The 24693-nt window shown below is 41.8% G+C and overlaps 1 protein-coding gene across 2 annotated transcripts in view; it reads left to right on the top strand.

The window, feature by feature from the left end:
• ABLIM2 (actin binding LIM protein family member 2) overlaps positions 1 to 24693 on the top strand; it is a 248534-nt gene that overhangs the window by 15550 nt on the left and 208291 nt on the right. Inside the window, exon 1 of one of the 2 annotated variants that reach the window (XM_075569890.1) lies at positions 5397 to 5700. The exons of the other annotated variant lie outside the window; for it this stretch is intronic. Coding sequence (XP_075426005.1) covers positions 5691 to 5700 — 10 coding nt within the window. The 5' untranslated portion in view covers positions 5397 to 5690. Of the gene's footprint in view, positions 1 to 5396; positions 5701 to 24693 lie in introns of those variants that run through there. 2 annotated transcript variants of the gene reach the window in all.

Raw genomic sequence — 24693 nt, 5'->3', positions numbered from 1 at the left:
GTAATCTCTTTTGGATGAGGATAACTACTTTATGGCACTTTTGCACTTTTGTATAATTTTTTTGTTCATTAAGCAACATGTAAAGAGCTCGACAAGAATGTTCTCTACTTCTTCCCCAGCTTCTTTGAAATGTTTAGTAATTCCATTCGTTCTCCTGGGGCCTTTTTGATTCTTTATGGATTTTATTACCATGACTATTTTTTCTGGATGGATGATTGGATAATCAGTGGTTGTTTCTTCTTGCTCTTGATCGGCTTAATTACACCCTGTGTTTTCTATGTTCATGTACAACATCTTATAGAAGTCCTCTCTATGATAAGTGCATGGTTCTTTCATGTTCATCTATTGTCTTGTATGAGTGCAATGATTCGCTTCTTTCCAATCATAAATCACTGTTGCATCTTCTTGAACCTTTAGTTATCTTAAATAGTTGTCTTCACCATATCGCTGTTACATTTTCTTACATGCTCTGTTATACAGTATGCTTGTGGATCGCCTTGCCTGGTCTGTACATTCATTTGTTGTCCTTGTATCTTGGAATTGCTTTGTTTCTTGTAATTTCCTCAGTAATTGCTTGGTCTGACTTTCTATTTTCTTTTCCTGTTTTTTTTTGTTAGCGATTTCTCCAGTTTTCTCCGTGCTTTCGGCTTTAATTTGTATACCTTTTCATAATGGTTTGTCAAATTATCCACATGCTCTCGAGCAGTTGGAATTCTTTGACATTATTCTTGAATTTCTTCATGTTGATTGTTTTTCTCTTTATTCTTTCAAAGATATCTTTATTGATTTTTCAAGCATTACATATTAAACAATACTAGCTATAAGTAAAAACAGTCCATTTAATACCTCTAGACATTAATGAGTAGAAAATGATGGCAGATTCATGTAATCATAAATATTGAAGAATAAAAAGTAAAAGTATTGAAAGATAAATGAAAACCAACGAATAGGTCACGCAAACTATATAAAAAATAAATAAAAAGAACAGAGAATTTGATCATATGGGTATGTTAAAAATCAGCACATATAAATACATCCAGAGAAAGACTATGCAAAATAAGTTAATGCACATCTTCATGGAACATCATCCATGGGAATCAACGTGAATTAAACTTCTCCACAGAATCATTTACTATATGTGTAAGTTTTTCCATGAACATAATTTCCAATATTATCTTGGTCATGAGATCTACCTGTATAGAGGGTGCTTCCACTTTCTTTGAATAAACTGCAATAATGTATCTAGCAGCTGTTAAAAAGTGGGATAACAGTTGCTTTGAGGAACTCAAATTAGGAATGGGCTTGCCCAACAATATCAGAGAAGGGTCTAGTGGAATAACTATCTCCAAGATAGCTGAGAAAAAAGTGATAGTTCTTTAACCAGAATTTTTGTAGCACTGGACAATACCACCATACATGATGCATGGTCCCTGATTGACCACACAATCACCATTTTGTTGAGAATGTTCAAAAGAGGGGAGAACACCCTAGGTAACTGAACTTCAGCTATCCATATATTGCTATGTTTCCATCTTTTTAAACGCGTTTAATGGTAATCAAGGTGGAAAGGCTGGGTCTCTGTAAAGCAGAGTCAAAAGTGATGGAGAGGTATTCAGACCTTTATCATATGCAACTCCATCCCTGATTGATAATGTATTAATGATAATGGGACTATTTGAAATGAGAGTTGGTCTGATTTTTTGGAAGCCATATTTGTAGATTTAAATTATTCTCATCAGTGTCTTGAAATTCCAACTGTACCCAATGTTTATTAATAGCATTTCCTTTCCAGTCATAGCTTTCCTTAAGTACAACTGCTTGATAAAATCTATGAATGGATGGAAGCCCCAATCCCTAATAGTCTGAGTTTGTAAATTGAACTGAAGCCTCGGTTCTAGGTCTTTCATGTTTCCAAATACAACATCTCATGAATAATTGTATCTTTTTATTGGAATTAATCATGCAGACTGATTGGCAGACACTGTAAAGGATCAATCATTGTATGAAGAATGTTAATCTTAATTGAATTTATCCTACTAATCCATGAAAACGCATATTTTCTCCATGCATTTGTTTTTTGTAATGGTATACAAAAGGGGAGTGTAATTGATTTCAAATAATTTATCGTATTTTGGGGTTATTTTAATTACCAGATATTTAATATAACCCTTAGCCCATTTAAATGTATTTTTTTTTAGATTATGGAACATACTGTAGTGCCGACGAGTATTCTAAAACCAATCTGGGTAATCACCAACAAGACCCAGGTACATACTGGGTACATGCTGAAAACATGCTGGGTACATGCTGCAACATTTCTGCAGACAGACTAATGGCCCATCTGATTAACAGCGCGTGTCCCTGGCAGTCCCATTCAAGCTGAATGGGACTGCCAGGGACCCCTGCTGTGTTAATCCGATGGGCAATTAGTCTGGGCAGAAATGTCACTGAAATGTTTGCAGCATGTACCTGGATCTTGTTGGTTATGGCCCCAGATTTTCAAGGCAAGTTTAAGGCAAGTGTTAGAATACTCATCAGCGCACCTGTAGTATAATGTAATGTGACATTTCAAGCTTCTGTTTTGGAAAGGTTTATTTTAAAGTTGGAGAACAAATGGAACTTTCCCAGACTCCTAGAAATATTAGGATTATTGCAGATTCGTTGGCTAGGGGTTCCATTTCTAGAGCAAAAATCAAAGGAGAAAGAGGACATCCCTGCCTGGTCCCATTAGTGATTAAAAAAGACTAGGATAAGGTTCCATTTACTCTTAATTTAGCTAATGGGCCTGTGTATAAGACTGACATCCATTTTAGGAAGTAAGTACCCAAGCCAGAACATCCGTTTCATAAACATCCAGCTAATAGGACCGTAGCCCCCCTGCTAAGGACTACTACTGTAGTAGTTAAGGACCATAGAGGGTTACCTATGTAGGTTCAAACAGAGTTACTCCGCTCCCTATTATATGATACAAGATGACGTGCACAATGGATAACCACGCCACAGTAGGTCTTGTGACCAGTGATGTCACATTAGGGAGATGGGAGGATATATATAGCGCCCCCAGTGTTCTAGAATCAGGATACTCGGGAGTAAGAGTTGGATAGGGCCGTCCTGTAAGTTAAACAACACACAGAACCCCAGCAAGCTCTTTTTGAGAACCCCTGAGCCCCCACAAAATATATTTATGTATATACAATAAGTGTCAAAAAGGAGAGCTATTGATCGTGGCAAATGTATACAACAAGCGACAGAAAAGCCCAATGCTTCATCCAATATGACAAAAATACACAGTAAAATGCTTATATATTCTCTTGAAAAAGGGTCATAAATTACCCTTTTTCAAGAGAATATATAAGTATTTTACTGTGTATTTTTGTCACATTGGATGTAGCATTGGGCTTCTCTGTCCCTCCCTGTAAGTGTATAGTTATGTGTAGTAAGGATGTCCTGTCACCTTTATTGTTTTCAGTTAGGGAAGGTGCCCTTTACAGAAAGGTTCTCTGACCAGAAGAGGAGCAAGTGCTCAGCTGGGAGTTCTCAGAGTAGAAACCCCAGAGCATCATTGGATCAGACCCACCGGAGAATCTCTAGTGAGTCCCCAATCCAATAGGTATGAGCAGGTAAACAGTGCACAGAGTGACCGATTCCCAGGCGTAGGAGTGGCTGCATAGGAGTGGCTGCGGCTAGTTGGCTGCGTAGGAGTGGCTGCGGCTAGTTGGCTGCGTAGGAGTGACAGCGGCTAGTTGGCTGCATAGGAGTGGCTGCGGCTAGTTGGCTGCGTAGGAGTGGCTGCGGCTAGTTGGCTGCATAGGAGTGACAGCGGCTAGTTGGCTGCATAGGAGTGACAGCGGCTAGTTGGCTGCGTAGGAGTGACAGCGGCTAGTTGGCTGCGTAGGAGTGACAGCGGCTAGTTGGCTGCGTAGGAGTGACAGCGGCTAGTTGGCTGCGTAGGAGTGACAGCGGCTAGTTGGCTGCGTAGGAGTGACAGCGGCTAGTTGGCTGCGTAGGAGTGACAGCAGCTAGTTGGCTGCGTAGGAGTGACAGCGGCTAGTTGGCTGAGTAGGAGAGACAGCGGCTAGTTGGCTGCGTATGAGTGGCTGCGGCTAGTTGGCTGCGTAGGAGTGGCTGAGGCTAGTTGGCTGCGTAGGAGTGTCTGCGGCTAGTTAGCTGCGTAGCAGTGGCTGCGGCGTGTTGGCTGCGTAGGAGTGACAGCGGCGAGTTGTCTGTGTAGGAGTGGCTGAGGCCAGTTGGCTGCGTAGCAGTGGCTGCGGCTAGTTAGCTGCGTATGAGTGGCTGTGGCGAGTTGGCTGTGTGGGAGTGGCTGTGGCGAGTTGGCTGTGTGGGAGTGGCTGAGGCTAGTTGGCTGCCTAGGAGTGACAGCAGCTAGTTAGCTGCGTAGGAGTGGCTGCGGCTAGTTAGCTGCGTAGGAGTGGTTGCGGCGAGTTGGCTGCGTAGCAGTGGCTGTGACTAGTTAGCTGCGTAGCAGTGGCTGCGGCTAGTTAGCTGCAGCTAGTTAGCTGCGTAGGAGTGGCTGCGGCGAATTGGCTGCGTAGGAGTGTTTGCGGCGAGTTGGCTGTGTAGGAGTGGCTGCGGCGAGTTGGCTGTGTAGGAGTGTTTGCGGCGAGTTGGCTGTGTAGGAGTGTTTGCGGCGAGTTGGCTGTGTAGGAGTGGCTGCGGCGAGTTGGCTGCGTTGGAGTGTTTGCGGCGAGTTGGCTGCGTAGGAGTGTTTGCGGCGAGTTGGCTGTGTAGGGGTGTTTGCGGCGAGTTGGCTAGACCGCAAATGTAGTTATCTGACCGTCACAATGAGTGTCATGTTTTAAATAGTCTTATAGAGATGATACAACAAGATATATATCTGACCGTCACATTAATTTCGATAATCCCAAATAGCCCAGCCTGGGCTGCTACTTGCACCCCATTCCAAAGCAAGTACCTCAGGAAGCAGGGGTCACCCAGAGCTGCAATAAATGCAGTTCAGCTGCGGAGACCCCCTGCCTCAAACCTATTTAAAAACTGGTCCCTAGGAGTTCCTCTTTAAAAGCAGTGCTAACATTAGACACTAGGGGCGCCTCATGTTCTCTTTGCTGTGTCACGGTTCAGTTCTGTAATGGCTGCTGATTTAATAAGAGTGTATTAGCAAGCAGTCCGCCTTTACTAGTTAAGCCATGTGTTCTACATTCAATAAACATCATCATTTAATTAACAAAGTGTTCCTGATATGCTGAAAGGTGTTGTTGTCCACCCACAGAGAGATCAGAAATGCAGGTACTAAATAAAACACAAAACTGCATTCGCCGAGATGCATGTCCTCCCCTTTCCCTGCACTGTAGCTGTCCGAGAACTAGTTATCAGCTCAGTGCTGAAGCAAAGGAGGAGGGGATACTGTGCATACAGCAGGAGGTGTCAGAGAGGAGTGCAGGACTAGGCGTTCTGTATCTGCCTCTCATCTCAGTGCTGAAATATCTTGCTGCGAGCGCGCGTGCATTGCCAGCTGTTGCAGCAGAGATGCTGCCAGAGGCTCCTTGGATTTAAATAGGAGGGGATCCCTTCATAATACGTATGTCACTAGCCCTACGAGGGCTGAGACGGCTCTGCTTGCTTAATGCGTAACAGGTAGGGGTCTGCAAAGCACTGCCTCGGGCCAGAGATTACCTGCGGCTGGATGTGTGCCAGGGGCTGGTGGAAACAACATGAGTGTGGGTGAGTACGCACCAGATTTTACCTTTTGGTGTTGTCAAGTACTGTGCAAAACGGAAGATGTTGTTATCTCTCACCTTTACTTAAATATTTGTATTTTATTTTAAGATCTGATCATTACATTGCTGCATGTTAAGGGTTTATCATGGGATCTTGTGATTTCAAAATCCTTGCTTTGCAGGCCCTTCTGACACTGAAGGGGTTAATGCATCACAACACCACGATGTCAACAGCAAATTATATCTATTCGATTTAAACTACTTCTTTACTCCAGCACATGTAGTGTGAATGCTCCAGCACTTGTATTTAGTAATGCAGCTCTGAGGCTATACAGTATTGGAAGATAGTCCATGACTGTGCTTGTGATCAGCATCTTGCAGTCTCTCCATATACATGCAGCTGAATCTTTACTGTCAGTTAAAGAGAACACCAGAATGGTTTTCTTATTCCACTGCTAGTGATACGCAGAAATAAGAAAGTGATATATATTTTAAGTGGGGTTTTCAAAGAATACTGCAGCATTTTAGAAGGCGACTATCACATAGGTATCTGGAATATTGTATTATACTATGTGCAACTAATCAAAAATATTGTGAAAAATGTCAACAGGGACAGGTGAAACTATAAGCCTTTGTCAAAAGGTCCTTTACAGTTGCTCGCTTATTGCAAACCTAACCATTTTGAATGGTATACATTGATGGGTCACTTTAAACAGCAACACCCATTGTAGAAAATTAGAAAATCCTATTTCATCTATCTATCCATTGCATAAGTCCCTTCCTTCGTGGGATTTTTGCCATGACATATACAGTATGCAATGTGGCTTTTACTACTATTACATGTGTGTATTTACGGAATTAGATGGTTTAAGGTGTGATAATTGTTGCTAGATTTTGCCATAGGATACGGCTGAAAAAGCAAGTATTGAAGGTGTTAAACAACTGAGGTGTAGCGTGAAGCTAAATGTAGAGTTTTTTCCTAGAATTGTTTTCCGTGGGTGAAGCATGCGACATTTTCACATCTGTGTACTAGATTGCCTCTCCCTTCCACTCTTTGGTGTAAATTAATTAGACCATTAACGCTAGATAATAAACAGCATACGCTGTACATTCACGTAATGCAGACACAGCACAGCATAGTCAAACGCAAATGTAGATAGACTTACGCTCTCCGTGGCCGCAAGGAAAAATGCCGACGATCGCGACACAATCTCTGCCAGATCACGGCCACAAGGACAGTAAGACTTGTGGCCTGGAAGGATTAATCCTGCAGGGGGTCCAAGCTTTTGAATGGGACCTGCAGCCTTAATCCTTCACTTGATGGGCTATCAGCTGGGGCGACAATATCGCTACTCACCTCTCAGATGAGCAGCGCACTCTCACATTTAATTATTATTTTTCACATAGGTTTGAAGCAGGGTGTCTCAGCTCAGTAGCTGAACCCAATTCATTTCAGGTCCGAGGACACACTGCTTCCCGAGGTTCAGACCTCCGTTTGGAGTGCCGGTCTCTCTGCGCTGTTTAAATGTCACAGTCACGTGGGCCGTGGTGCTGGAGATTTACACTTGCAGGAGATATCGGCACCCCCTACGGAGGAGGGGGGCCCCAGACCTGAAATTAATGGTGTTCAGATACGGCGACTTCAAACCTATGTGAAAAATAATAATAAATAGCAAGAGTACGCTACTCATCTGAAAGGTGAGTACCGATATTCTCTCTCCCCAGTTCATGGCCCATCAAAGTACAGGGTTAAGGCTACAGGGTCTCATTCAAGAGCATGAACCTCGGCGTGAAAAATAACGAAGCAAAGCTTCATTACCTTAGTGACTAACCGCTCAGGTAGTGAAGGGGTTAACCCCTCCTGCCGGCCACCCACACCATTTCCAAATAAACGTACCCCTCCCGGCCGTGAGAACTGTAGCCACTATGCGGCCATGATACAGCCGCGCTCCAGTCGAATTAGTCACTCCATATCGCGGTCACGGAGAGCATATGTCTTGCTACTTCTGTACCGTTCATAATTAATTGATTACCCTATACATTAGCTGGGTAAATTGGGTATATTGAGCTTTTTGTCAAGCAGATTGTTTTAACTGTAAACATAATTCAATAAATCGAATGGAAACATTCTAACAGGGTTATCAAAGTAAATTTCAGAGCAAAGTGTGTCATTTCTTAACATTACAGGGAACAAGTTATTAACACTATTTTCTGATTTTCTGAACTGAGCTGGTGCAGTTTTGTAATATAGCAAATTATTTTAAAAATAAGTATTCTGGACCCAGGCTCATATGTAGCTTGTGAGTAAGTCCATGTAGCTTAACTCACCCCTTTTAAAGCACACAACGTCCTTCTATTTTCTTCAACTTTATTGAGTGGAGTTAACAGACAGAAGTGTAAAAGTTCTATATGTGGATTGTGCTAGCAGATTTCTCTTGTCAGGAGAATAACCTATGAGAGGAAGGTGTTCTGCTATGGGGAGTGCTTCTCTGAGGGGAAGGTAAAAAGGATTTCCTTTTCTAAGGGAGCAGTGGAAGAAGTGTCTACTCACTCTGGCTGCTTGTTGGAAAAGAGGGAGCACACTTTCCTGTCAGACAGGAACACACTAAGGGGCATAACAATGTGCAGATAAAGGCAGGGGAGAGGGCTAAACCAATCTCAAACTGTGAGTATTGGTAGGTTGCCAGGGCAACTGACTAGAGGCTGTGTGAAGGGGATTACTTGTAACATCTATGTTGCAATATACACAGCTCTTGCTGCTTCAGAGCAGGAAAAAGCATGTAACTTCAGCTGGGAAGGGCTTGCAGCCTGAGAGCGAGAAAAATACAGAGAATTAAACAATCCTGTTCCAGGACAATAAGAGGAAAGTTGAATATAGGTATCCTATTGAGCGAGTTGGTTTCTAGAGAAGGTGAAAGTTGTGCATTATTGCCGAAGTGCAACGTTGAATAATATGCAGTTGTCGGGCAATATGTAGTTGAGAATAACTGTGTGCGGCCAGTGTCACTTGTTAAATTGTATGACAGAATAATAGGAGACAAATGTATGGCCTTGATACATTAGGACAGTACACTTGCATAACATGAGATAATTGCATATTATAGCCACCAGTAATGTTTGACTTTGATCTGAACAGCTTTGCTCTGTGTTTTCTTACCATTTTCCATTTAAGATAGGACATTTGTTGAATATAATGAAATTCTCCTGTATTCACTGAATGTTTCACAGGGGTGAACAAAACTATAAAATACTTTAGGAGCCATCATTTTCTTGGGGGTGTGAGAGGTGTGTGTGTATCTGTGACAAACAGACACATTCTCTCACACAGACACCCTCGCTCTCACTTTCTCACAGACACTCACTCAAACACAAACAGACACTCTCTCACACACACACTCTTCCATCCTTCCCCTGCCACAGTGTGCATTGAGAGCGTGGGCGGGCAGAGTACAGGAGGGCTCCGCCCCCAGCCCTCGCACTGCATGAGCTACGTGGCAGTGACTTGACCTGTCAATCACCCCCGCTGCCAGTCCCAGCACGACAGATATGGCTTTGATGTGACATGGGAGCGCTGTTGCCGGTGCAGCGGTGATTGACAGGTCAGTCAGTATACAGTAGGAATTTCATGAGACAAATTCAGCATTAGACTTGTGTACAGTTATGGCAATCACGCCTTCATAACTCAGGTGTGAAATGGAATGACATTTCTCTGAATTATTCATCATGTGAATCATTGCAATTCTAATCTTCTAATTAACACGTGAATCATTTCTATTATACTTTAACTCTCTTATATTATAGATTACATACAGTATGTGAATCACTAAATATTATAAAATGTTGCATATTTTAACACTGACCTGTTAACACTAACATGGCCTTCACATGTCATTTGCAGGAGAATGGGAAATGTTTGCTTTACTATGTAACAGTTTTCAAGCATCCAGTACTTTGCTGTACAACTCCATTTACTTGCTAGAGGGGTAAATATTACAGTAATTAACCAGTTGACCCCTTTTGTGACTTAAGCCCTCTCCTGCATTAAAACTTTCTCACTGACTGCCCCACAACTCTGGAATGCCCTTCCCTTCAATATCCGACTAGCACCCTACTGTCCCCTCCCCTTTTAGGGGATTTTTGCCATACTCCTGACTATTAGGGAGTCAGGGAAGAGCAAGGACTGCCCTTGGTGCCCTTGGCCAGAGGTGGATGTCCAGGGCCATCCTAAGGCTGGCTGGAGGCTGAGAGCTGTGAATGCAGATCCAGTGTATGCTGTTTCATATGCTGAGAGAAGAAGAAAGAGCCACCCTGTTATACAATATACTTCTGCCTGGGCATGCAATCTGTCTGGGGGAGTATTGTGAGTTCTACTGCAGGGATTGTCTCCACATCCCTGGAGCCTGCAGCAGATGGAGGTGGTGATCACCATGAGATAAAGACCAGTCATCTACCCCAGAAGCCTGTCCTGATGTCCCCACTACCACCGGCATCCTGTGAACCAGCAGGTAGCCAGCACCATACACCTGGTAACGGGGATCTCCCAGAGGGTGGGGGAAACACCGTTACACATACATGCACAGAGCTAAGATTAGAGCAAGGGAGCAGAATACATAAGTATATATGCGTATATACAGGGTCCATTTTCACGGAAAACGTGGTGCAAATTTTAGGCATAAAATTTCCCCACATGTACTGTATTATACAAAGGAATCCTATTGCTTTCAATTAAATATTTTCCTTTGATACTGTGCATAGCTCTTGCCCCAGACTTTCTCCACTTTTGTTTTGATACATAGGGGTCTGTTATTTATTTATTATTTATTTATTTATAAAATATTTTACCAGGAAGTAATACATTGAGAGTTACCTCTCGTTTTCAAGTATGTCCTGGGCACAGAGTAAAACAAATAATACATGGTTACAAATACAGTTACATAAATGAACAGGGTATACATTATATACAAGACATTGCGTGCACAGTTAAAGAAAATATATATTATGGGCGTATGAAACAGTTACAGACCAGATTAAAATGTGAGACAGCCTTAGATTTGAAAGAACTTAAACTGGTGGTGGATGTGAGAGTCTTTGGTAGGTTATTCCAGTTTTGGGGTGCACGGTAGGAGAAGGAGGAACGTCCGGATACTTTGTTGAGCCTTGGGACCATGAACAGTCTTTTGGAGTCTGATCTCAGGTGATAAGTGCGTTATGTGGTAGGGGTGAGGAGCAGGTTCAGGTAGCTGGGTAGCTTGCCCATGAAGAATTTAAAGGCAAGACAGGAAAGGTGAACTTTGCGCCTAGACTAAAGTTCACTGAGCGTCTCAAACTGCTTTTTTTTTGCTCAAAATTGCACACAGAAATTATCATTTTAAATTGCGCACAGAAATTATCATTTTAAATTGCGCACAGAAATTATCATTTTAAATTGCGCTTGTGGGCGCCATTGTACTGTACTAACCTGACATTTCTTAATCTTCGCCATCATTGTCAAAATATATATTTTTCCGGCACACTGAAATAGACTGTGCTAGCCGTGCAGATTCAAATGGTGTGATGTTTCTGTGCGACCCAAAAAACCAGAAAGTGTGTCAATTACGTTCGCCGTTGGTGTAAACCCTAAGAATTTTGTTTATATTATTACATATTAAGGTTACAATGTATCAGCCAATTAATTATTTGACGCCACAGAGATGTTTAATTACTTGTATGTAGTTTATCAACATTTCTTCTTTTCACGGTATGGCTATTTTAAATAATATTACAGTAATCATTTATGTTTAGTAATACTAGTTATCAATAAAAAATACACGTCATTCTGTTAATTAGGTATTCAACATAACGCAATACGTCAAAATTCATTCCGAACAACGAATTATGCATCATGTTCCAAGTCACATAATGACTTTCATACATAGGACTCACATGTTATAATGGTTTGTACTACATTTAAGCAGTAAAAAAAAATCAAATAGGATCTTTGTACATAGATAGGGGGCTGGGGGGTGTACATTATTTAAGTTATGGTGAGTGAAAAGGCGACAAAAAACCTCCATTGTTAGCATATAGCCAATAAAAAATATCACTTGTGAACACATTCACGTCTTAGAAAGGTTGCAGCACTGCCTTTCACCATTATCAGCAAACATTGTGTTACCATTTGCATGTCATTTCCCATAATCCCTTGCTGCAGTGGAAGCACTGTATGTTTGTTGATAATGGTGAAAGGCAGGGCTACAGACCTGTCTAAGGCTGAGGCCATGGTGCCTTCTCCTGTGCGGACGCGCGCGGAGGCTGAGGAAAACCGGGTGCTTTCCCTGGGCATGGTGGACGCTCTGTGGGGGGTGTTCCTCGGGGCGTTCCTAGTGACGTCATGGAGCTGGTTCGCCCTCATTGGGCGAACTGCTCACGTGACTTGTCTGTTGCGCTGAGAAATCAGTGTAACTGATTTCTCACGCAACGCGCGCCCCATCCCTATTCCGCGCGCACGCCGCATGGATGCAAACACTTAAGGCAGTCTGTTCGCTCAGTGTCCGCATGGCCTGCGGCACCATGTCCGAGGCCTTGGACATGTGGATGTGCTCACAAGTGATATTCTTTATTGGATATATATATAAAAATAATGACAGCACTAAATCCAGAAATAAGTGCAAATATAATATAAATGCATAAATGTGCTGTAAATCAACTGGAGTCTATAACTTTTGAGATTTCCATTAGGGTAGAGAAAATTACTAGCGGGGTTTACTCCCTGCATCTCCCCCCTCTCTATGGACTTTTAGAATCGACATCACTTAAGTGTTTTTTAATAAATGCAGCAGTTCCTTGCCTTTAATGAAGCAGTCCTTGCGGCTGTGCTTTAAAAAAAGAAATATATATGGGTTTGAAGCAGGGGGTCTCTGGAGCGGAACTGTGTTGATTTAATCTCTGGGGACCTCTGCTTCCTGAGATACTTAACTCCATATGGGGTGCCAGTAGGAACCCTGGTTGGGTTCACAATCTGGTGATTTAGAAGTCCCGCGTCACATGTAATTATGTACATTATTTATGTATGTATATATTTATATAGCGCCATTCATGTACATAGCGCTTCACTGCAGTAATACACGTGATAATCATATAAATAACAAATAATACAAATAACACATAATGGGAAGAAGTGCTTTCAGACATAAAAGTGACATTTAGGAAAAGGATTCCCTGCCCGAAGAGCTTACAATCTATTTGGCAAGTAGGAGGAACGTGCAGAGACAGTAGGAGGGTATTCTGGTAAGTGCATCTGCAAGGGGCCAAGGTTTGTGTATGAGGTGTAAAGTATCAAGCATGGCCCTTCTCATATGCTTTGTTAGGGAGGAGAGCCAAGAGGAAGCTGTGACGTCATCCCTTGCGGCTTCCAATTGGCTTGCATGACCGGGACATTTAAACAGAAGAGAGATACCAGCGCCCAATACGGAGGTAATTATCCTGGGATTCTATCTCCGGAGCTGAATCAACACGGTTCTGCTCCGGAGACCCCCTGCTACAAACCTATTTTATAAAAAGCCTAGCAGCACGGACTGCTTCTTAATGCAATGTAATTAAGCTGCCGATCAATTCGTTCTCCTGTGATTGATCGGCAAAGAGCCTGTTTCTCGGGACACGCAATATGGCCACTTATTTCAAAAGAGGAAGTGCTGTGGCTACCTAAATTGTTGCTGTAGTACCCCAAGGACGCGTACATTAAAACTCATGAAAAGGTCATAAAGAGGGATTCTTTTTATGCAGTAAGTATTGATTAATGCCACACAGCTGATTAATAAAGGAAGAAAAAAAAAACCATTATTCATGCAATCTCCGTACTGGAAATTTTTTTTTTTAAATTACGGTCTAAACTGAAGTTTAAGGTGGAATTATCTCTCTCTCATCTGTTTCCTTTTTTATACGATTACCTAATAAGCAAGAAACACAAGATCAACTCAGATCCCAAATCCCTAATAGCCAATTTAGTTTACCTAATAACATTATTGTTTGGGTGGAGCAAACAAGATTTACTGTCACCCCACTCTGCCCTCGCAAAGTCCACACTGTGAATTAAAAGAGAAACCATTTAAGATTTTTTTTAAATGATCTAAGGAAACGGGTCTGCTTTAACCAATGTATGTTTTTTTAAATCACGGTCAGTTCAATTTGTTAATCTGTGAGTCTCCATCTTTACTTAGCAAACACATACAGACTCTTCTGGTCTATTTTAATATTTTCCCACAGCAATAATTAACAGTATATTCCCTTCCCTACAAGCTTTTGAAATTGTGGGGTGTTTGGTGTGATCAGCACCTGGAATTATTGTCTTGAATCAGTAATTAATTCAGTATTGTATTCTGTAAATGAAAGATCCTTTAGATACTGTATCTGGAGCTGATGGCTGTCATATTGAGTCCGTTTCCCTATAAACATGAACTGAAACAGAAATGTTATGTGCCATTTCAAATATGAAAACTGGTCTAAATATAAAGCCACACACACAAATCCTGGAAGCTCAGAACCAGAACCCACCACACTTATATATGTGTGTGTGTGTGTGTGTGTGTGTGTGTGTGTGTGTGTGTGTGTGTGTGTGTGTGTGTGTGTGTGTGTGTGTGTGTGTGTGTGTGTGTGTGTGTGTGTGTGTGTGTGTGTGTGTGTGTGTGTGTGTGTGTGTGTCAAAAGGAGAGCTACTGGGTTTGTGACCTCATGTATTCAGCAAAAGACAAAATGCCCCAATGCTACATCCAATCTGACAAATGATATAGTTAAATACTTATCTGTCTCTCTTCTCATACTGTAAGTAAGGGTCATTAAGTTAGTTTAGTTCTTTGGCCAAGTATCTTTAAGCCTGTAACCACACCAAGGTATCCCCTTGTTACAGTTCCTAACACTACATGCAAATGCTCTCATAACGTTTCTTTTTCAGCCCCATTAGAAAAGTTATGTGCCATTTCAAGTCTGAAAACTGACCTACATATAAAGCACAATACTATACATTTTGTAGGGCAATAATTAATATACAGTTTGAAACGTTTAGCTACTTTTATACCTGTGCAAAGTTTAATAACTGTGATATTTTGTATGTTAACATTTTTTGTTAAGAAATGGCACAGAGAGAATATTTCACTTCAAATGTGGAAGAAACCTGGAATAGCATTATAAAAGCGCTAAAGCATTGCGAATGCCAGTTGTAAAATTGTGAAGTTAGAAAGAGTTTAGCGACTAGATGCTCAGATCACAGCATCAGATTTTACTTTCTACTGTACCTAACATTAGTGATGTTGTCTTGGAACGGTTGCCCGGAACAAATTGCTATTTTAAAGACAAACAAAAATTTGAGTTTCATTTAAATATACAGTGTTCTCTATTTCCCGTTACTAAAACGCCATAAAGCACCACCTTGCCCTGAAAGATACCTTACTGCCCATTCAAGTCAATGGGGGTGATGTATCAAGTCAAATTGGAACAAAATTTTCGGAAATTGCTCTCACCTTGCGTCTCTTCGCATCAATGTATTAAGTCTGTGCTCTAAGTTTTGGGCCACCTTCCAATTCGGGGAGTAACAATAGGAGGGGTTAGGGAGGAATTACATGACGCACAGACGGCGTCTTATGGCAAAAGACTGCTTAGTAAATATGGGCCTAATGATCACAGATAATTCATATTCGTATGACTACTATGAAAAGAAATGACCGCTCTTTTAAAAATGGTTTTACAGATTGGACATTTCTGGGCAGACATCTATAGTGATTCGACTGTATAACAATTAGGAGGGGAGCATTGAAGAAACATGTCGTTTTGATTTAAATCCCCCCAAATTGTCTTTATTTTGCCTTTTTCATCTTAATCATATAGTTCATTATGAAATCATGCAGTAATATTCTATTCTGGAGAAATATTGGTGAAAAACATTATTTGCAGATCCTCTTTACCTGTGATATTTTAGAAAGGGTGTTTTAACTCAACAGGAATTACTGTAATTTGGGACAGAATAGTTACTTTTCCAGTTACTGAGGGCATGAGTCTCTAACTAACCTCTAATGAAGACAGCATCTATTGTATATTCAGTCACCTACATTTCTGAGGCAATTATACACACATTATACAGCAATCAATAAATAATAAACATGTTATTTTCATTGGGTCATGTGAATGTGGTCAATCAAGTGTATACTGAACCTCTAGCCGCCCCTATCCCTGATAGAGGGCAGTAAAGATAAGGTGGAGGAGAGAGTGGGGCTTTCCTGTGATATGTTCAGCACGTAATACTATTACACAAATGGGAGTTCAGAGGGAATTAAAGCCCTTCAATGTTTAAAGTTACCATGTTAACAAACTATAAAAATGAAGCTAAAAACACTAGAGGGGTCACATTTTTTTGCAAAGATAAATACAATGTGTCAATCACCTAGTTTAACATTAGATCAGTGCCTCTTTTTCTGTCTCTTCCTGAGTAACATTGCTAAAGTACAGCCCTTTATCTGTTTCTTTACTAAGATGTTAATGCATGCCCTTATTCTCTCCCGCCTGGACTTCTACAACATTTTCCTTACATGTCTTCCTCCCATGGAGATCTCTACCCTATCAATCAAATCAAAATGCTTCTGAAAGAATAACCTCACTTTCCTCTCAATCATTTTCTGCTCTCTCATGCCTACAACACTTCTAACATGCTCTCAATCTCCACCACTCTTTTCACTCCAACTTACAAACCCATCTGAAAACTCACCTGTTTAACAAAGTATTTAAATGGACCGCAACTCACTAAACTGCAGTATGTTCTTATGGACACTCTAACTAATGAACTCAAATATACACCCACAGTTTCTGTTATTCTCTCCACATGCTGAATAGATTGTACACTTTGGGGCAGGGACTCCATTTATCCAATGTTACATTAAATTACTCTGGTTGGTGCTGCACACATATATGTATATATTGGTTTGTTTTGGTCCTAGGATTTGAACATTTAGGCAGGCAGTCTTAATGGTAAGGTGTTCACTTTGGAGAGAAAATACTCTTTGGTATATTCAAATAGCAATCCCATTTCATTGATCCAAATACATACTTTTCCAGAATACCTTTACTTTTTCTTCCTGGTCCCACAGCTCATTATAAATTCCTTGGCAGTATCTAAAAGAAAAGTTGGTGTACGATGAGCAGTGGTCGAAGTGGCTTAAGAAATGTAGTGGCCCCGTGCCAATTCTGAATTTGTTAAGCATTGGGGAAAAAGCTAACTGGGCCATATTTTAAAGAGATTATACAGTATTTATGTTTGAAAAGCAGAACAGGAGAGAGCCTTCCTAAAATAAATCAATTTAACGTTCAATACAATGTGGAAGGCGCATTATAGCTCATTCACTTGAACAGGCCATAATGCATTTTCCACCACTCGAAGGTGTCCTTTTCAGTAACATTGCTTATTAAATATGGCCATGCAGCCCAATACGTTTTATGCTTATTTTGGCCCAGAAGAGGTTGTATATTAGCACATATTTAATGATTTTATTTGAACATAGCACAGTACAAGGTCAAATCCCTTTCCTCAGAGGGCCTTTTATCATGTTTGCCTGCTGATTAACAGGAAGATAAAGTGACTTGTTCAGTGTACTCAGAGGAGGCCTTGAACCCCCCCCCCCTCCCCCAGGATCTCCTGCTAAACACTCCTGTGCTTTTATTTACTGTGACAATCTCCCACACCTGGGTATTGTACAGTATGATAATTGTGTTGCTTCATGTCCTATTCTAAGCATGGATATTAAATTACATTATTTCATATTCTATTAATCTAGTTGTCATGTTAATACTTCTTTCACTTTATTCACATTGGTATGCAGTGGAATGTGGGGAGGTTCAGCCCCTGCACTGAACATCATGCAGTCTATTTTTAGAATTCCTCTTCGAGCTTGATTGATTGATTTAAAGATTCTCTCTTAAAGGTGCACTCCCTTCTACCACCGGAATGAACTCATTACAGTGTCGTGTTTAAGGTGTCTTATTTGGGTAATTGACAGATTTTTAAGTGAAATTGCTATGCTGGCACCTACAGTACCAAATGAAAATTTCCCTTGGAATAAATTGCCTTGTTGGAGACGGAAGTGCAGTCTCGGAAGTGACGTCACTGCTGGCAGAAGAGGCTGTTTTGGCAGCTGGCACGGATTCGGAGGCCTTCCAAGCTCGGCGCACATGCGCAGGAGACCTTGCCGCCGGGCGGGCGCGCCTGTGCAGTAGGCGTAGTTCGGGCGTGCCTGTGCAGTATGCTCCGTTTGGCCGTGCCTGCGAAGTGGGCATCGTTTTACTGCGCTAGCCGGGCGCATTACATCCTGAAGGGCTGCATTACCCAGCAGCAGCCAATCAGGAGATGTCAGGAGCCTGTGGGTTGGGTCAAGGAGAGGAGGAAACAGCATGGAGCAGAGAGGGTGTGTGTGTGTATGTGTCGAGCGCGTCACACTTTTCACTATTGTGTCCAGTATTTTTGGAAAAGCTACCTGGCAACCCTAGCCACAACCCCTCCTGCGTAGCGTGGTAACGTGACCGCGGCGGCCCTTCATCCAGAAAGAAATGAGGCGTTCTCCTTCCGTTTTCCCTCACTTCAGATTGCGCCTTGCACTCCATGGAAATGCACTCTGCGGGCATGACGTCATGGGGCCATTAGAGTGCCAGACCCAATGAAGTAGTCGCTACTTCTTGGGACAACCAAAGGGTTAAAAAACAATCCCTCTAAAATATATGTAACGGGTATTCCCTGTGAATACAGACGCTACTACCTGCTGTGTAACCTGTGTGGCTCTCAGGAGCCTAAGCCTCCGCTTGGGGAGTCTGGGGTACATACATATAATACGATCTCGTGGTGCAACGCCTCCACCTGGGAGGGATCCCAACGGAGTGGGAGGAGGCCCTCACAGGAAACAATCAATCACATTAAGCAAACAGTTGTAATACAGAACTGGCTTTACTGCATAGCATGTACTTATTCATAAATCAACAGGTGTCCCTCTCTAGAGGAGACACTGACTACTGCGTCTCGCAGGACGCTCCCACCTACACCGGGTGATCCCACCCCGTGTCCAATAACCCCACACAATATGTCCCGCACCCTTAAAGGGAGAGGATATGTGTGACTGCGCAGCCACTAGTCCCGTATGAATATAATATATGTAGAATCGTTGGTGCACTTGGTGATGGTTACCTGCCGGGCACTCCAGTGCCCGGGCCTGCCAAGGAGCTTCACAAAGGATCCAAAGGCTGCCGAATACAGGAACTACCGTCCGGGGCGATCCCACCCGGATGGCTACTGCAGCGGTAGCGGAGGTCTGAGCCCAAACCTCTGGATGGACGCGCAGTGTCTGCTGTGTCCCTAACTGACTCTGTGTAGTAAGGGGTAGGGTCCCTAACCTGGGGCCTGTCCCTACAACACTCAACTACTGGTGACTCAGGGCTATCTGGGGCCTAGGGGGCTGCTGGCCTAGTGCAGGGAGTCACTGACCCCTGCACCCTACCTCCTTCCCCTAGCTGCTCCTGGCGCCGACTGACTAGAGTGCTCCAAGCCTGCGAAATGTATCTATCCCTGAGCAGGGATATACTACAGCCCTATTGGCTACCTGGCGTCACCTGAATCTGCCCCTGTGCACCCTGGGGGCTGTATCTCTTGGGAGCTATTCTCCCCTATGGCCGCCTCGCGCGCACTTCCTCTGCGCATGCGCCAACCTCCACAGTGGCCACCAGCTGCCCAGACCCATTGCGCATGCACAATACTTAGACAATGGCGGCGCCCCTCGCGGGAGCCACCGGGGACCTTCCGAGCACCGGAGTGCTCCCTGCTCGGCCCCCACCCTCCAGGAACGCCGGCGGGGCTGCCGCTTGGCTCCGGCAGCCACCATCATCAGCGGAGATAACGGGGGTTGCGGAGCAAATGGGGGAACCTGGTTACATATAGTACCTTATTTGATCTTACTGGGTTATTCTGAGCTTTTATATATATAGCTCAACCCCCTTACAACGCTGTGCTTTGGGTCCAAAGAATCACATCGCGTTATAAGCGAATCGTGATAGAAATAATGTACAATTGTATGCATTGTACAATAATTCATTGTAAAGTATTCATAAATATACGAAAATTGGGAGCCACGCTTGCATCGCGTTATAAGCGGATACGCGTTATAACGGGGTTGAACTGTATGTCTATATCTCCAGAGATTGCTGCTGCTTTATACTAAAGCTCCCTTCTGCATGGTGTATAGTAGAAGCAGTTATATAATGTGTTTTTCTCAGCAAAATGTCTGCTGAGTTATTTGTACATCACTATAAAATGTACTAAAATCTTTTTCTCTCATTTTAGTCTAATCCTGATTCGTGACATCCTCATAGCCCTGAATTTTTCATTTGTGATTTCGAGTTATAAAAATTACCAGTTTTTTTTTTTGTAGGTACGTCAATTTCTTTCTAATTTTAGTGGCTCTAACTATATGTAAAAAATAGACTTTTTTTTTTTCAGATGTAACTTTCCCAACGTTGAATTGTCACACTGCATTATCAAGGTGGGAAGCCATTTCCAGAGAACATCTCTGTATGCTTCAGTCATATGTGACTAAAATCGAGCACAACAAAGCATTTAAAATAATAAATGGGAGGCTCACATTATTATTTATGGGAACATTTAAAAATTCCTCAGATACTTTTAATCTGAATACTGTAAATCACGTCACAGGGCTGCTGTATATGTATGATATTAAATTATTCCCCAAGGATCTATCAATGTATTTTTTGATACTTGAGACTCAGGGTGATAGGGCAACAAGGATGGATAATCTCTTAAAAAGAGCGAATGCGCCGCACAGCACCAAAAAAGATTGAAGGCTGATATGGGAAAAATAAAAGAGCTCTTTTTAAGAGATTATCCATGTTGATTCATTGCGCGCCTGCACGCCGAGTCACTGCTGGGTGTTCCTGGCTGTCGGGTCTGCCGTGACGTCACTCAGAAGCAACATCCATGCCGCCGGTCAGGTGACCACCCTCCGCATCAGCGGGTAGCGGGTTGGCGGTGAAGCAACGAGATCCTGCGACGGAGAGACCCCAGCCTATCCAGGAGGAGCGGGAGCATACAGCACAGCAAATTGCAAAGACCGGACATCAAGAACCATACGTGAGTTTCCCGTGTTCCAGCCTGATAGTGCTCTTGGTGAGCCGGTTGGAGGGAAGGATACACTTTTCACACTGCTAGATGGTTGTATTTAGCCGGGGTCTATGAGATTCATTGTATCATTGCTCACCAGCAGGACTATGCTTTATTCTGAGCGCCTGGAGGGTTAGTCCATTGATTTACCCATTTGTATATGATAGGGCAACAATGTTACCTGTGGCTGGCACTGATTTTGATCCTTTCTTTGTGCAACGTTAACCTGCTTAGAGGTAATTCTACATTGAAATTGAGCTGCAGTTGGGCCCGATTTCATCCCAAAATCCCCAGTGACTCCAAAGTGGTTTCGGCAGAAAACTTTCTGAACAGCCGTATTGGACTATAAAGAATAACGTTAAATGGATGTATACATATAACATATATGGATTTTTAACATACCATCCATTTTACATTGAGCGATTATAATGTACTACTATGCAGATATGGACAATGTATATTTTTATACCATAATATAGTCTTTGCCAAAAACTGTTTTCACAATAAAATAATCAATTAGACATCATAGTCAAGGGATACATAATTTTACACTCCTAGCTGTTTCATATTAAATTCAACTGACCCAACATTTTCAATCTAGGTGCTGTCTCTATCAATCTTTACTTGATATCTGTCTATTCATGCATTTATTTTATTATTTTTACATGTTTATTTATTCATGTTTTAAATTAGTCTACACTTTATGGTGTCATCTATCAATATTATATTGTGTAATTTTGTTGTTTGATTTGATTGTATAAATAATGTATCGTGATTAGTTGTAACTTTATTTATGTATTATCCACCTATAGTATCCCAACCATCAGGATTCCCTTATAAATGATCCCTAGTTGTTTAAGATATTTACTGTATAGGGAAGTATAAAGGACATTAACCCTGAAGAAGCTGTAAAGTGAAACACGTAGTGTTAACTCCCTGGCCTTCCTGGATTACATCCAAACACTTTGAGCTGGCAAGATTTAATCAACTCAACATGCAACACTCTCTCCACTGACGTCATTAGGCAGAGATGAGAAAAGAAAGACTCAAGGCTGTGGTGTGAGAGTACGATGTGCAGAGTGAGAATACTATTTCCCGGTCTTCGGTGGGTTCAGTCAAGACCCTGCTGGGCGGTTCCCAGCCAATGCCCGTTGTTACTGGAATCTTGTAATTTTTCTCTTTACTGCTTATAAATATATATTTTTTTATCAGTATTACACTATGTACTGCTCCTCAATTTAGAAATATATATACAAGAATGATCAGAGACATGTTTAATTTGTTCTATGCACACTTACCTGCATTCCCAAAGTAGAACATTTGTGAGTGCACAATTTATAGAGTACTAGTCCCCGACTTATATCCGTGACATACTACACCACATTGGTTTTCATCTCTCCCATCCTGTGCGCTTAGGTCACCACTCGCACATTTCTATTCCCTGTGAGGATCCAGAGTGGCTTCGTCAGACTTCAAGATGCACTATATACAGTAGGGACAGATTATCCAGTGATATTTGGATTCAATTTATTTTTAGTTCAAAATGTATGTATTTATACGCACTTATAATTTAAACTTTTGAATGTTGATTTGTGTGCATCTATCTATCTATCTGAAACAGAACTGTAAGGCACTCCTAATCGTCACTGCCAGGGTGCTGCTACAGACGGGGTAGATATTTATACAAGGCATAAAGTCCAGCACTCTTTACTGCTGCACTCAGAGGGTGTGTTGTCCATATGACAATGTATAATGAAAACTATTAAGAAATGTTTTACCGCTCCCACAAATTGTTTGTATAAGACCCTGCTACAGAAATCTGGAAAGCATGTGGCCAAGATCCATTGGGAACAGTACAACAAACACAATATGTTGAGCACCCTACTGTTCTTCAAATATTTCAAGTCACTCCTATTTCATGAAGCCTTTCATCTTCTACCCTAAGAAGTCTTTGAGCACAGTACATTCCTATCCCTTCCACACCTTTTCGGCCAAACTCCAGCTGATTGCACTAGAAGCCCAGCCTTTTGCCCAGACAGCTAGCTATTATTTGTGTAGCAGAACACGACTGGTATCAGAAAGTATTATTGAAATAAACTGACACAGAATGCCAGGCAGTGCCCTGGGATGAGTAAAGAGGTAAAATATAGAATTCATTACAATTAAAAAAACAGGGAACATAATATAAAGAGAACATATATTAAAAAAAAAGGCACAATTTCTTAGCAAGAAAGATGGAACTTCTGTACTATACCAGATATCTGATTAAAATCAGGGATTTGGGAGCCCTGAGGCTTTCTCCTGGGAAGAATGATAGGAAAGGGAGGAAGAATCGCAAAACTCATACAGTATATCACTTTAATTCTGAAACCAGTCAAGAGTCGGAAGACCTCAATCTTGGATCACCAGTTGTACCCACATAAGCCTAGATTCACTAGACTCTGTTAAACTAGGGTTATTATTACGCCTGTTTAAAAAAAAAAAAGCACAAACAAAAAGTGCAGGGAAAATTAAGGGTGTTGTATTATTGAATATTATTGTTTATAATTAAAATTCTGTTAAATATGTGGTAAATATTGCAACCTTGAAACAAGCGTTATTCACCACTAGTGATGCAATTCTGTGTGCGGTGAATGGGGAATACAAGCATGTTTTATTAAAGTGTTTTGTTACAAAATCCTATGGCAGAAAATAATCTAATCCCCCTGATGCCTGAAGCTACCATTGCACTGCAAAGTAATACGGTACATTCATGCACCAAAGTGGTTAAAATACTACCTAAACACCCTACCACACTAAACACAACCTAAACACCATACCACACTAAACACAACCTAAACACCATACCACACTAAACACAATCTAAACACCATACCACACTAAATACAATCTAAACACCATACCACACTAAATACAATCTAAACACCATACCACACTAAATACAATCTAAACACCCTACCACACTAAACACAACCTAAACACCATACCACACTAAACACAACCTAAACAACATACCACACTAAACACAATCTAAACACCCTACCACACTAAACACAACCTAAACACCCTACCACACTAAACACAACCTAAACACCCTACCACACTAAACACAACCTAAACACCCTACCACACTAAACACAACTTAAACACCCTACTACTAATACACTACACTACCTACCAGTATTGCCTTACTAACCCCTATGTAAAACAAGGGGATTAACCACTACATGTCTACCCTGTGGCACCAACTCTCATCAACCACCCATACCACCCCAACTCACTAAACAACACCCCACCCAATTTACAGGAATCACTTACAGCCCTTGTAGCCAACAATGGCAATATACCATGCATATATCAAACAAGAACATAACATACATTGCAATACATAAATCATTAACCCGTTGAGTGCCCAGTACCCTAACATGGCCCTCTCTGGCAATCTGTACAAAGAGTCATGTTTTAAGTGGTTTACTTACTGATGTTTAGTGAATCGGGCGTGAACAACAAGGCCATTTGAATACAGGAATTCAAATTGCACAGAACGTCTTCTGCGCTTATAACATCTGATACATTTTCAGTGAAGATGCATCTATATAAGTGAACTCAATTACGCCCAATTTTCAGCACCACTTGGTGCACCCTTGACTCAGTGCTGCCCCCTTGCGTTTTTGGAAGTGTCAATGTGAAATTAAGGAAAGGTCAAATGCTGCACATCGTTGCTACAGAAATCCACCAGTTATTATGTGGCATAACCCCTTCATGGGCTCATGATGTTCTAGATTGTGGTTTCATTTCTAGCCAATCTTGGAAAAGGTCTGAATT

The sequence above is a fragment of the Ascaphus truei genome, chromosome 1, assembly GCF_040206685.1.
Source record: "Ascaphus truei isolate aAscTru1 chromosome 1, aAscTru1.hap1, whole genome shotgun sequence".
Taxonomy (NCBI): domain Eukaryota; kingdom Metazoa; phylum Chordata; class Amphibia; order Anura; family Ascaphidae; genus Ascaphus; species Ascaphus truei.
This window is presented reverse-complemented; position numbering and strand designations above follow the sequence as displayed.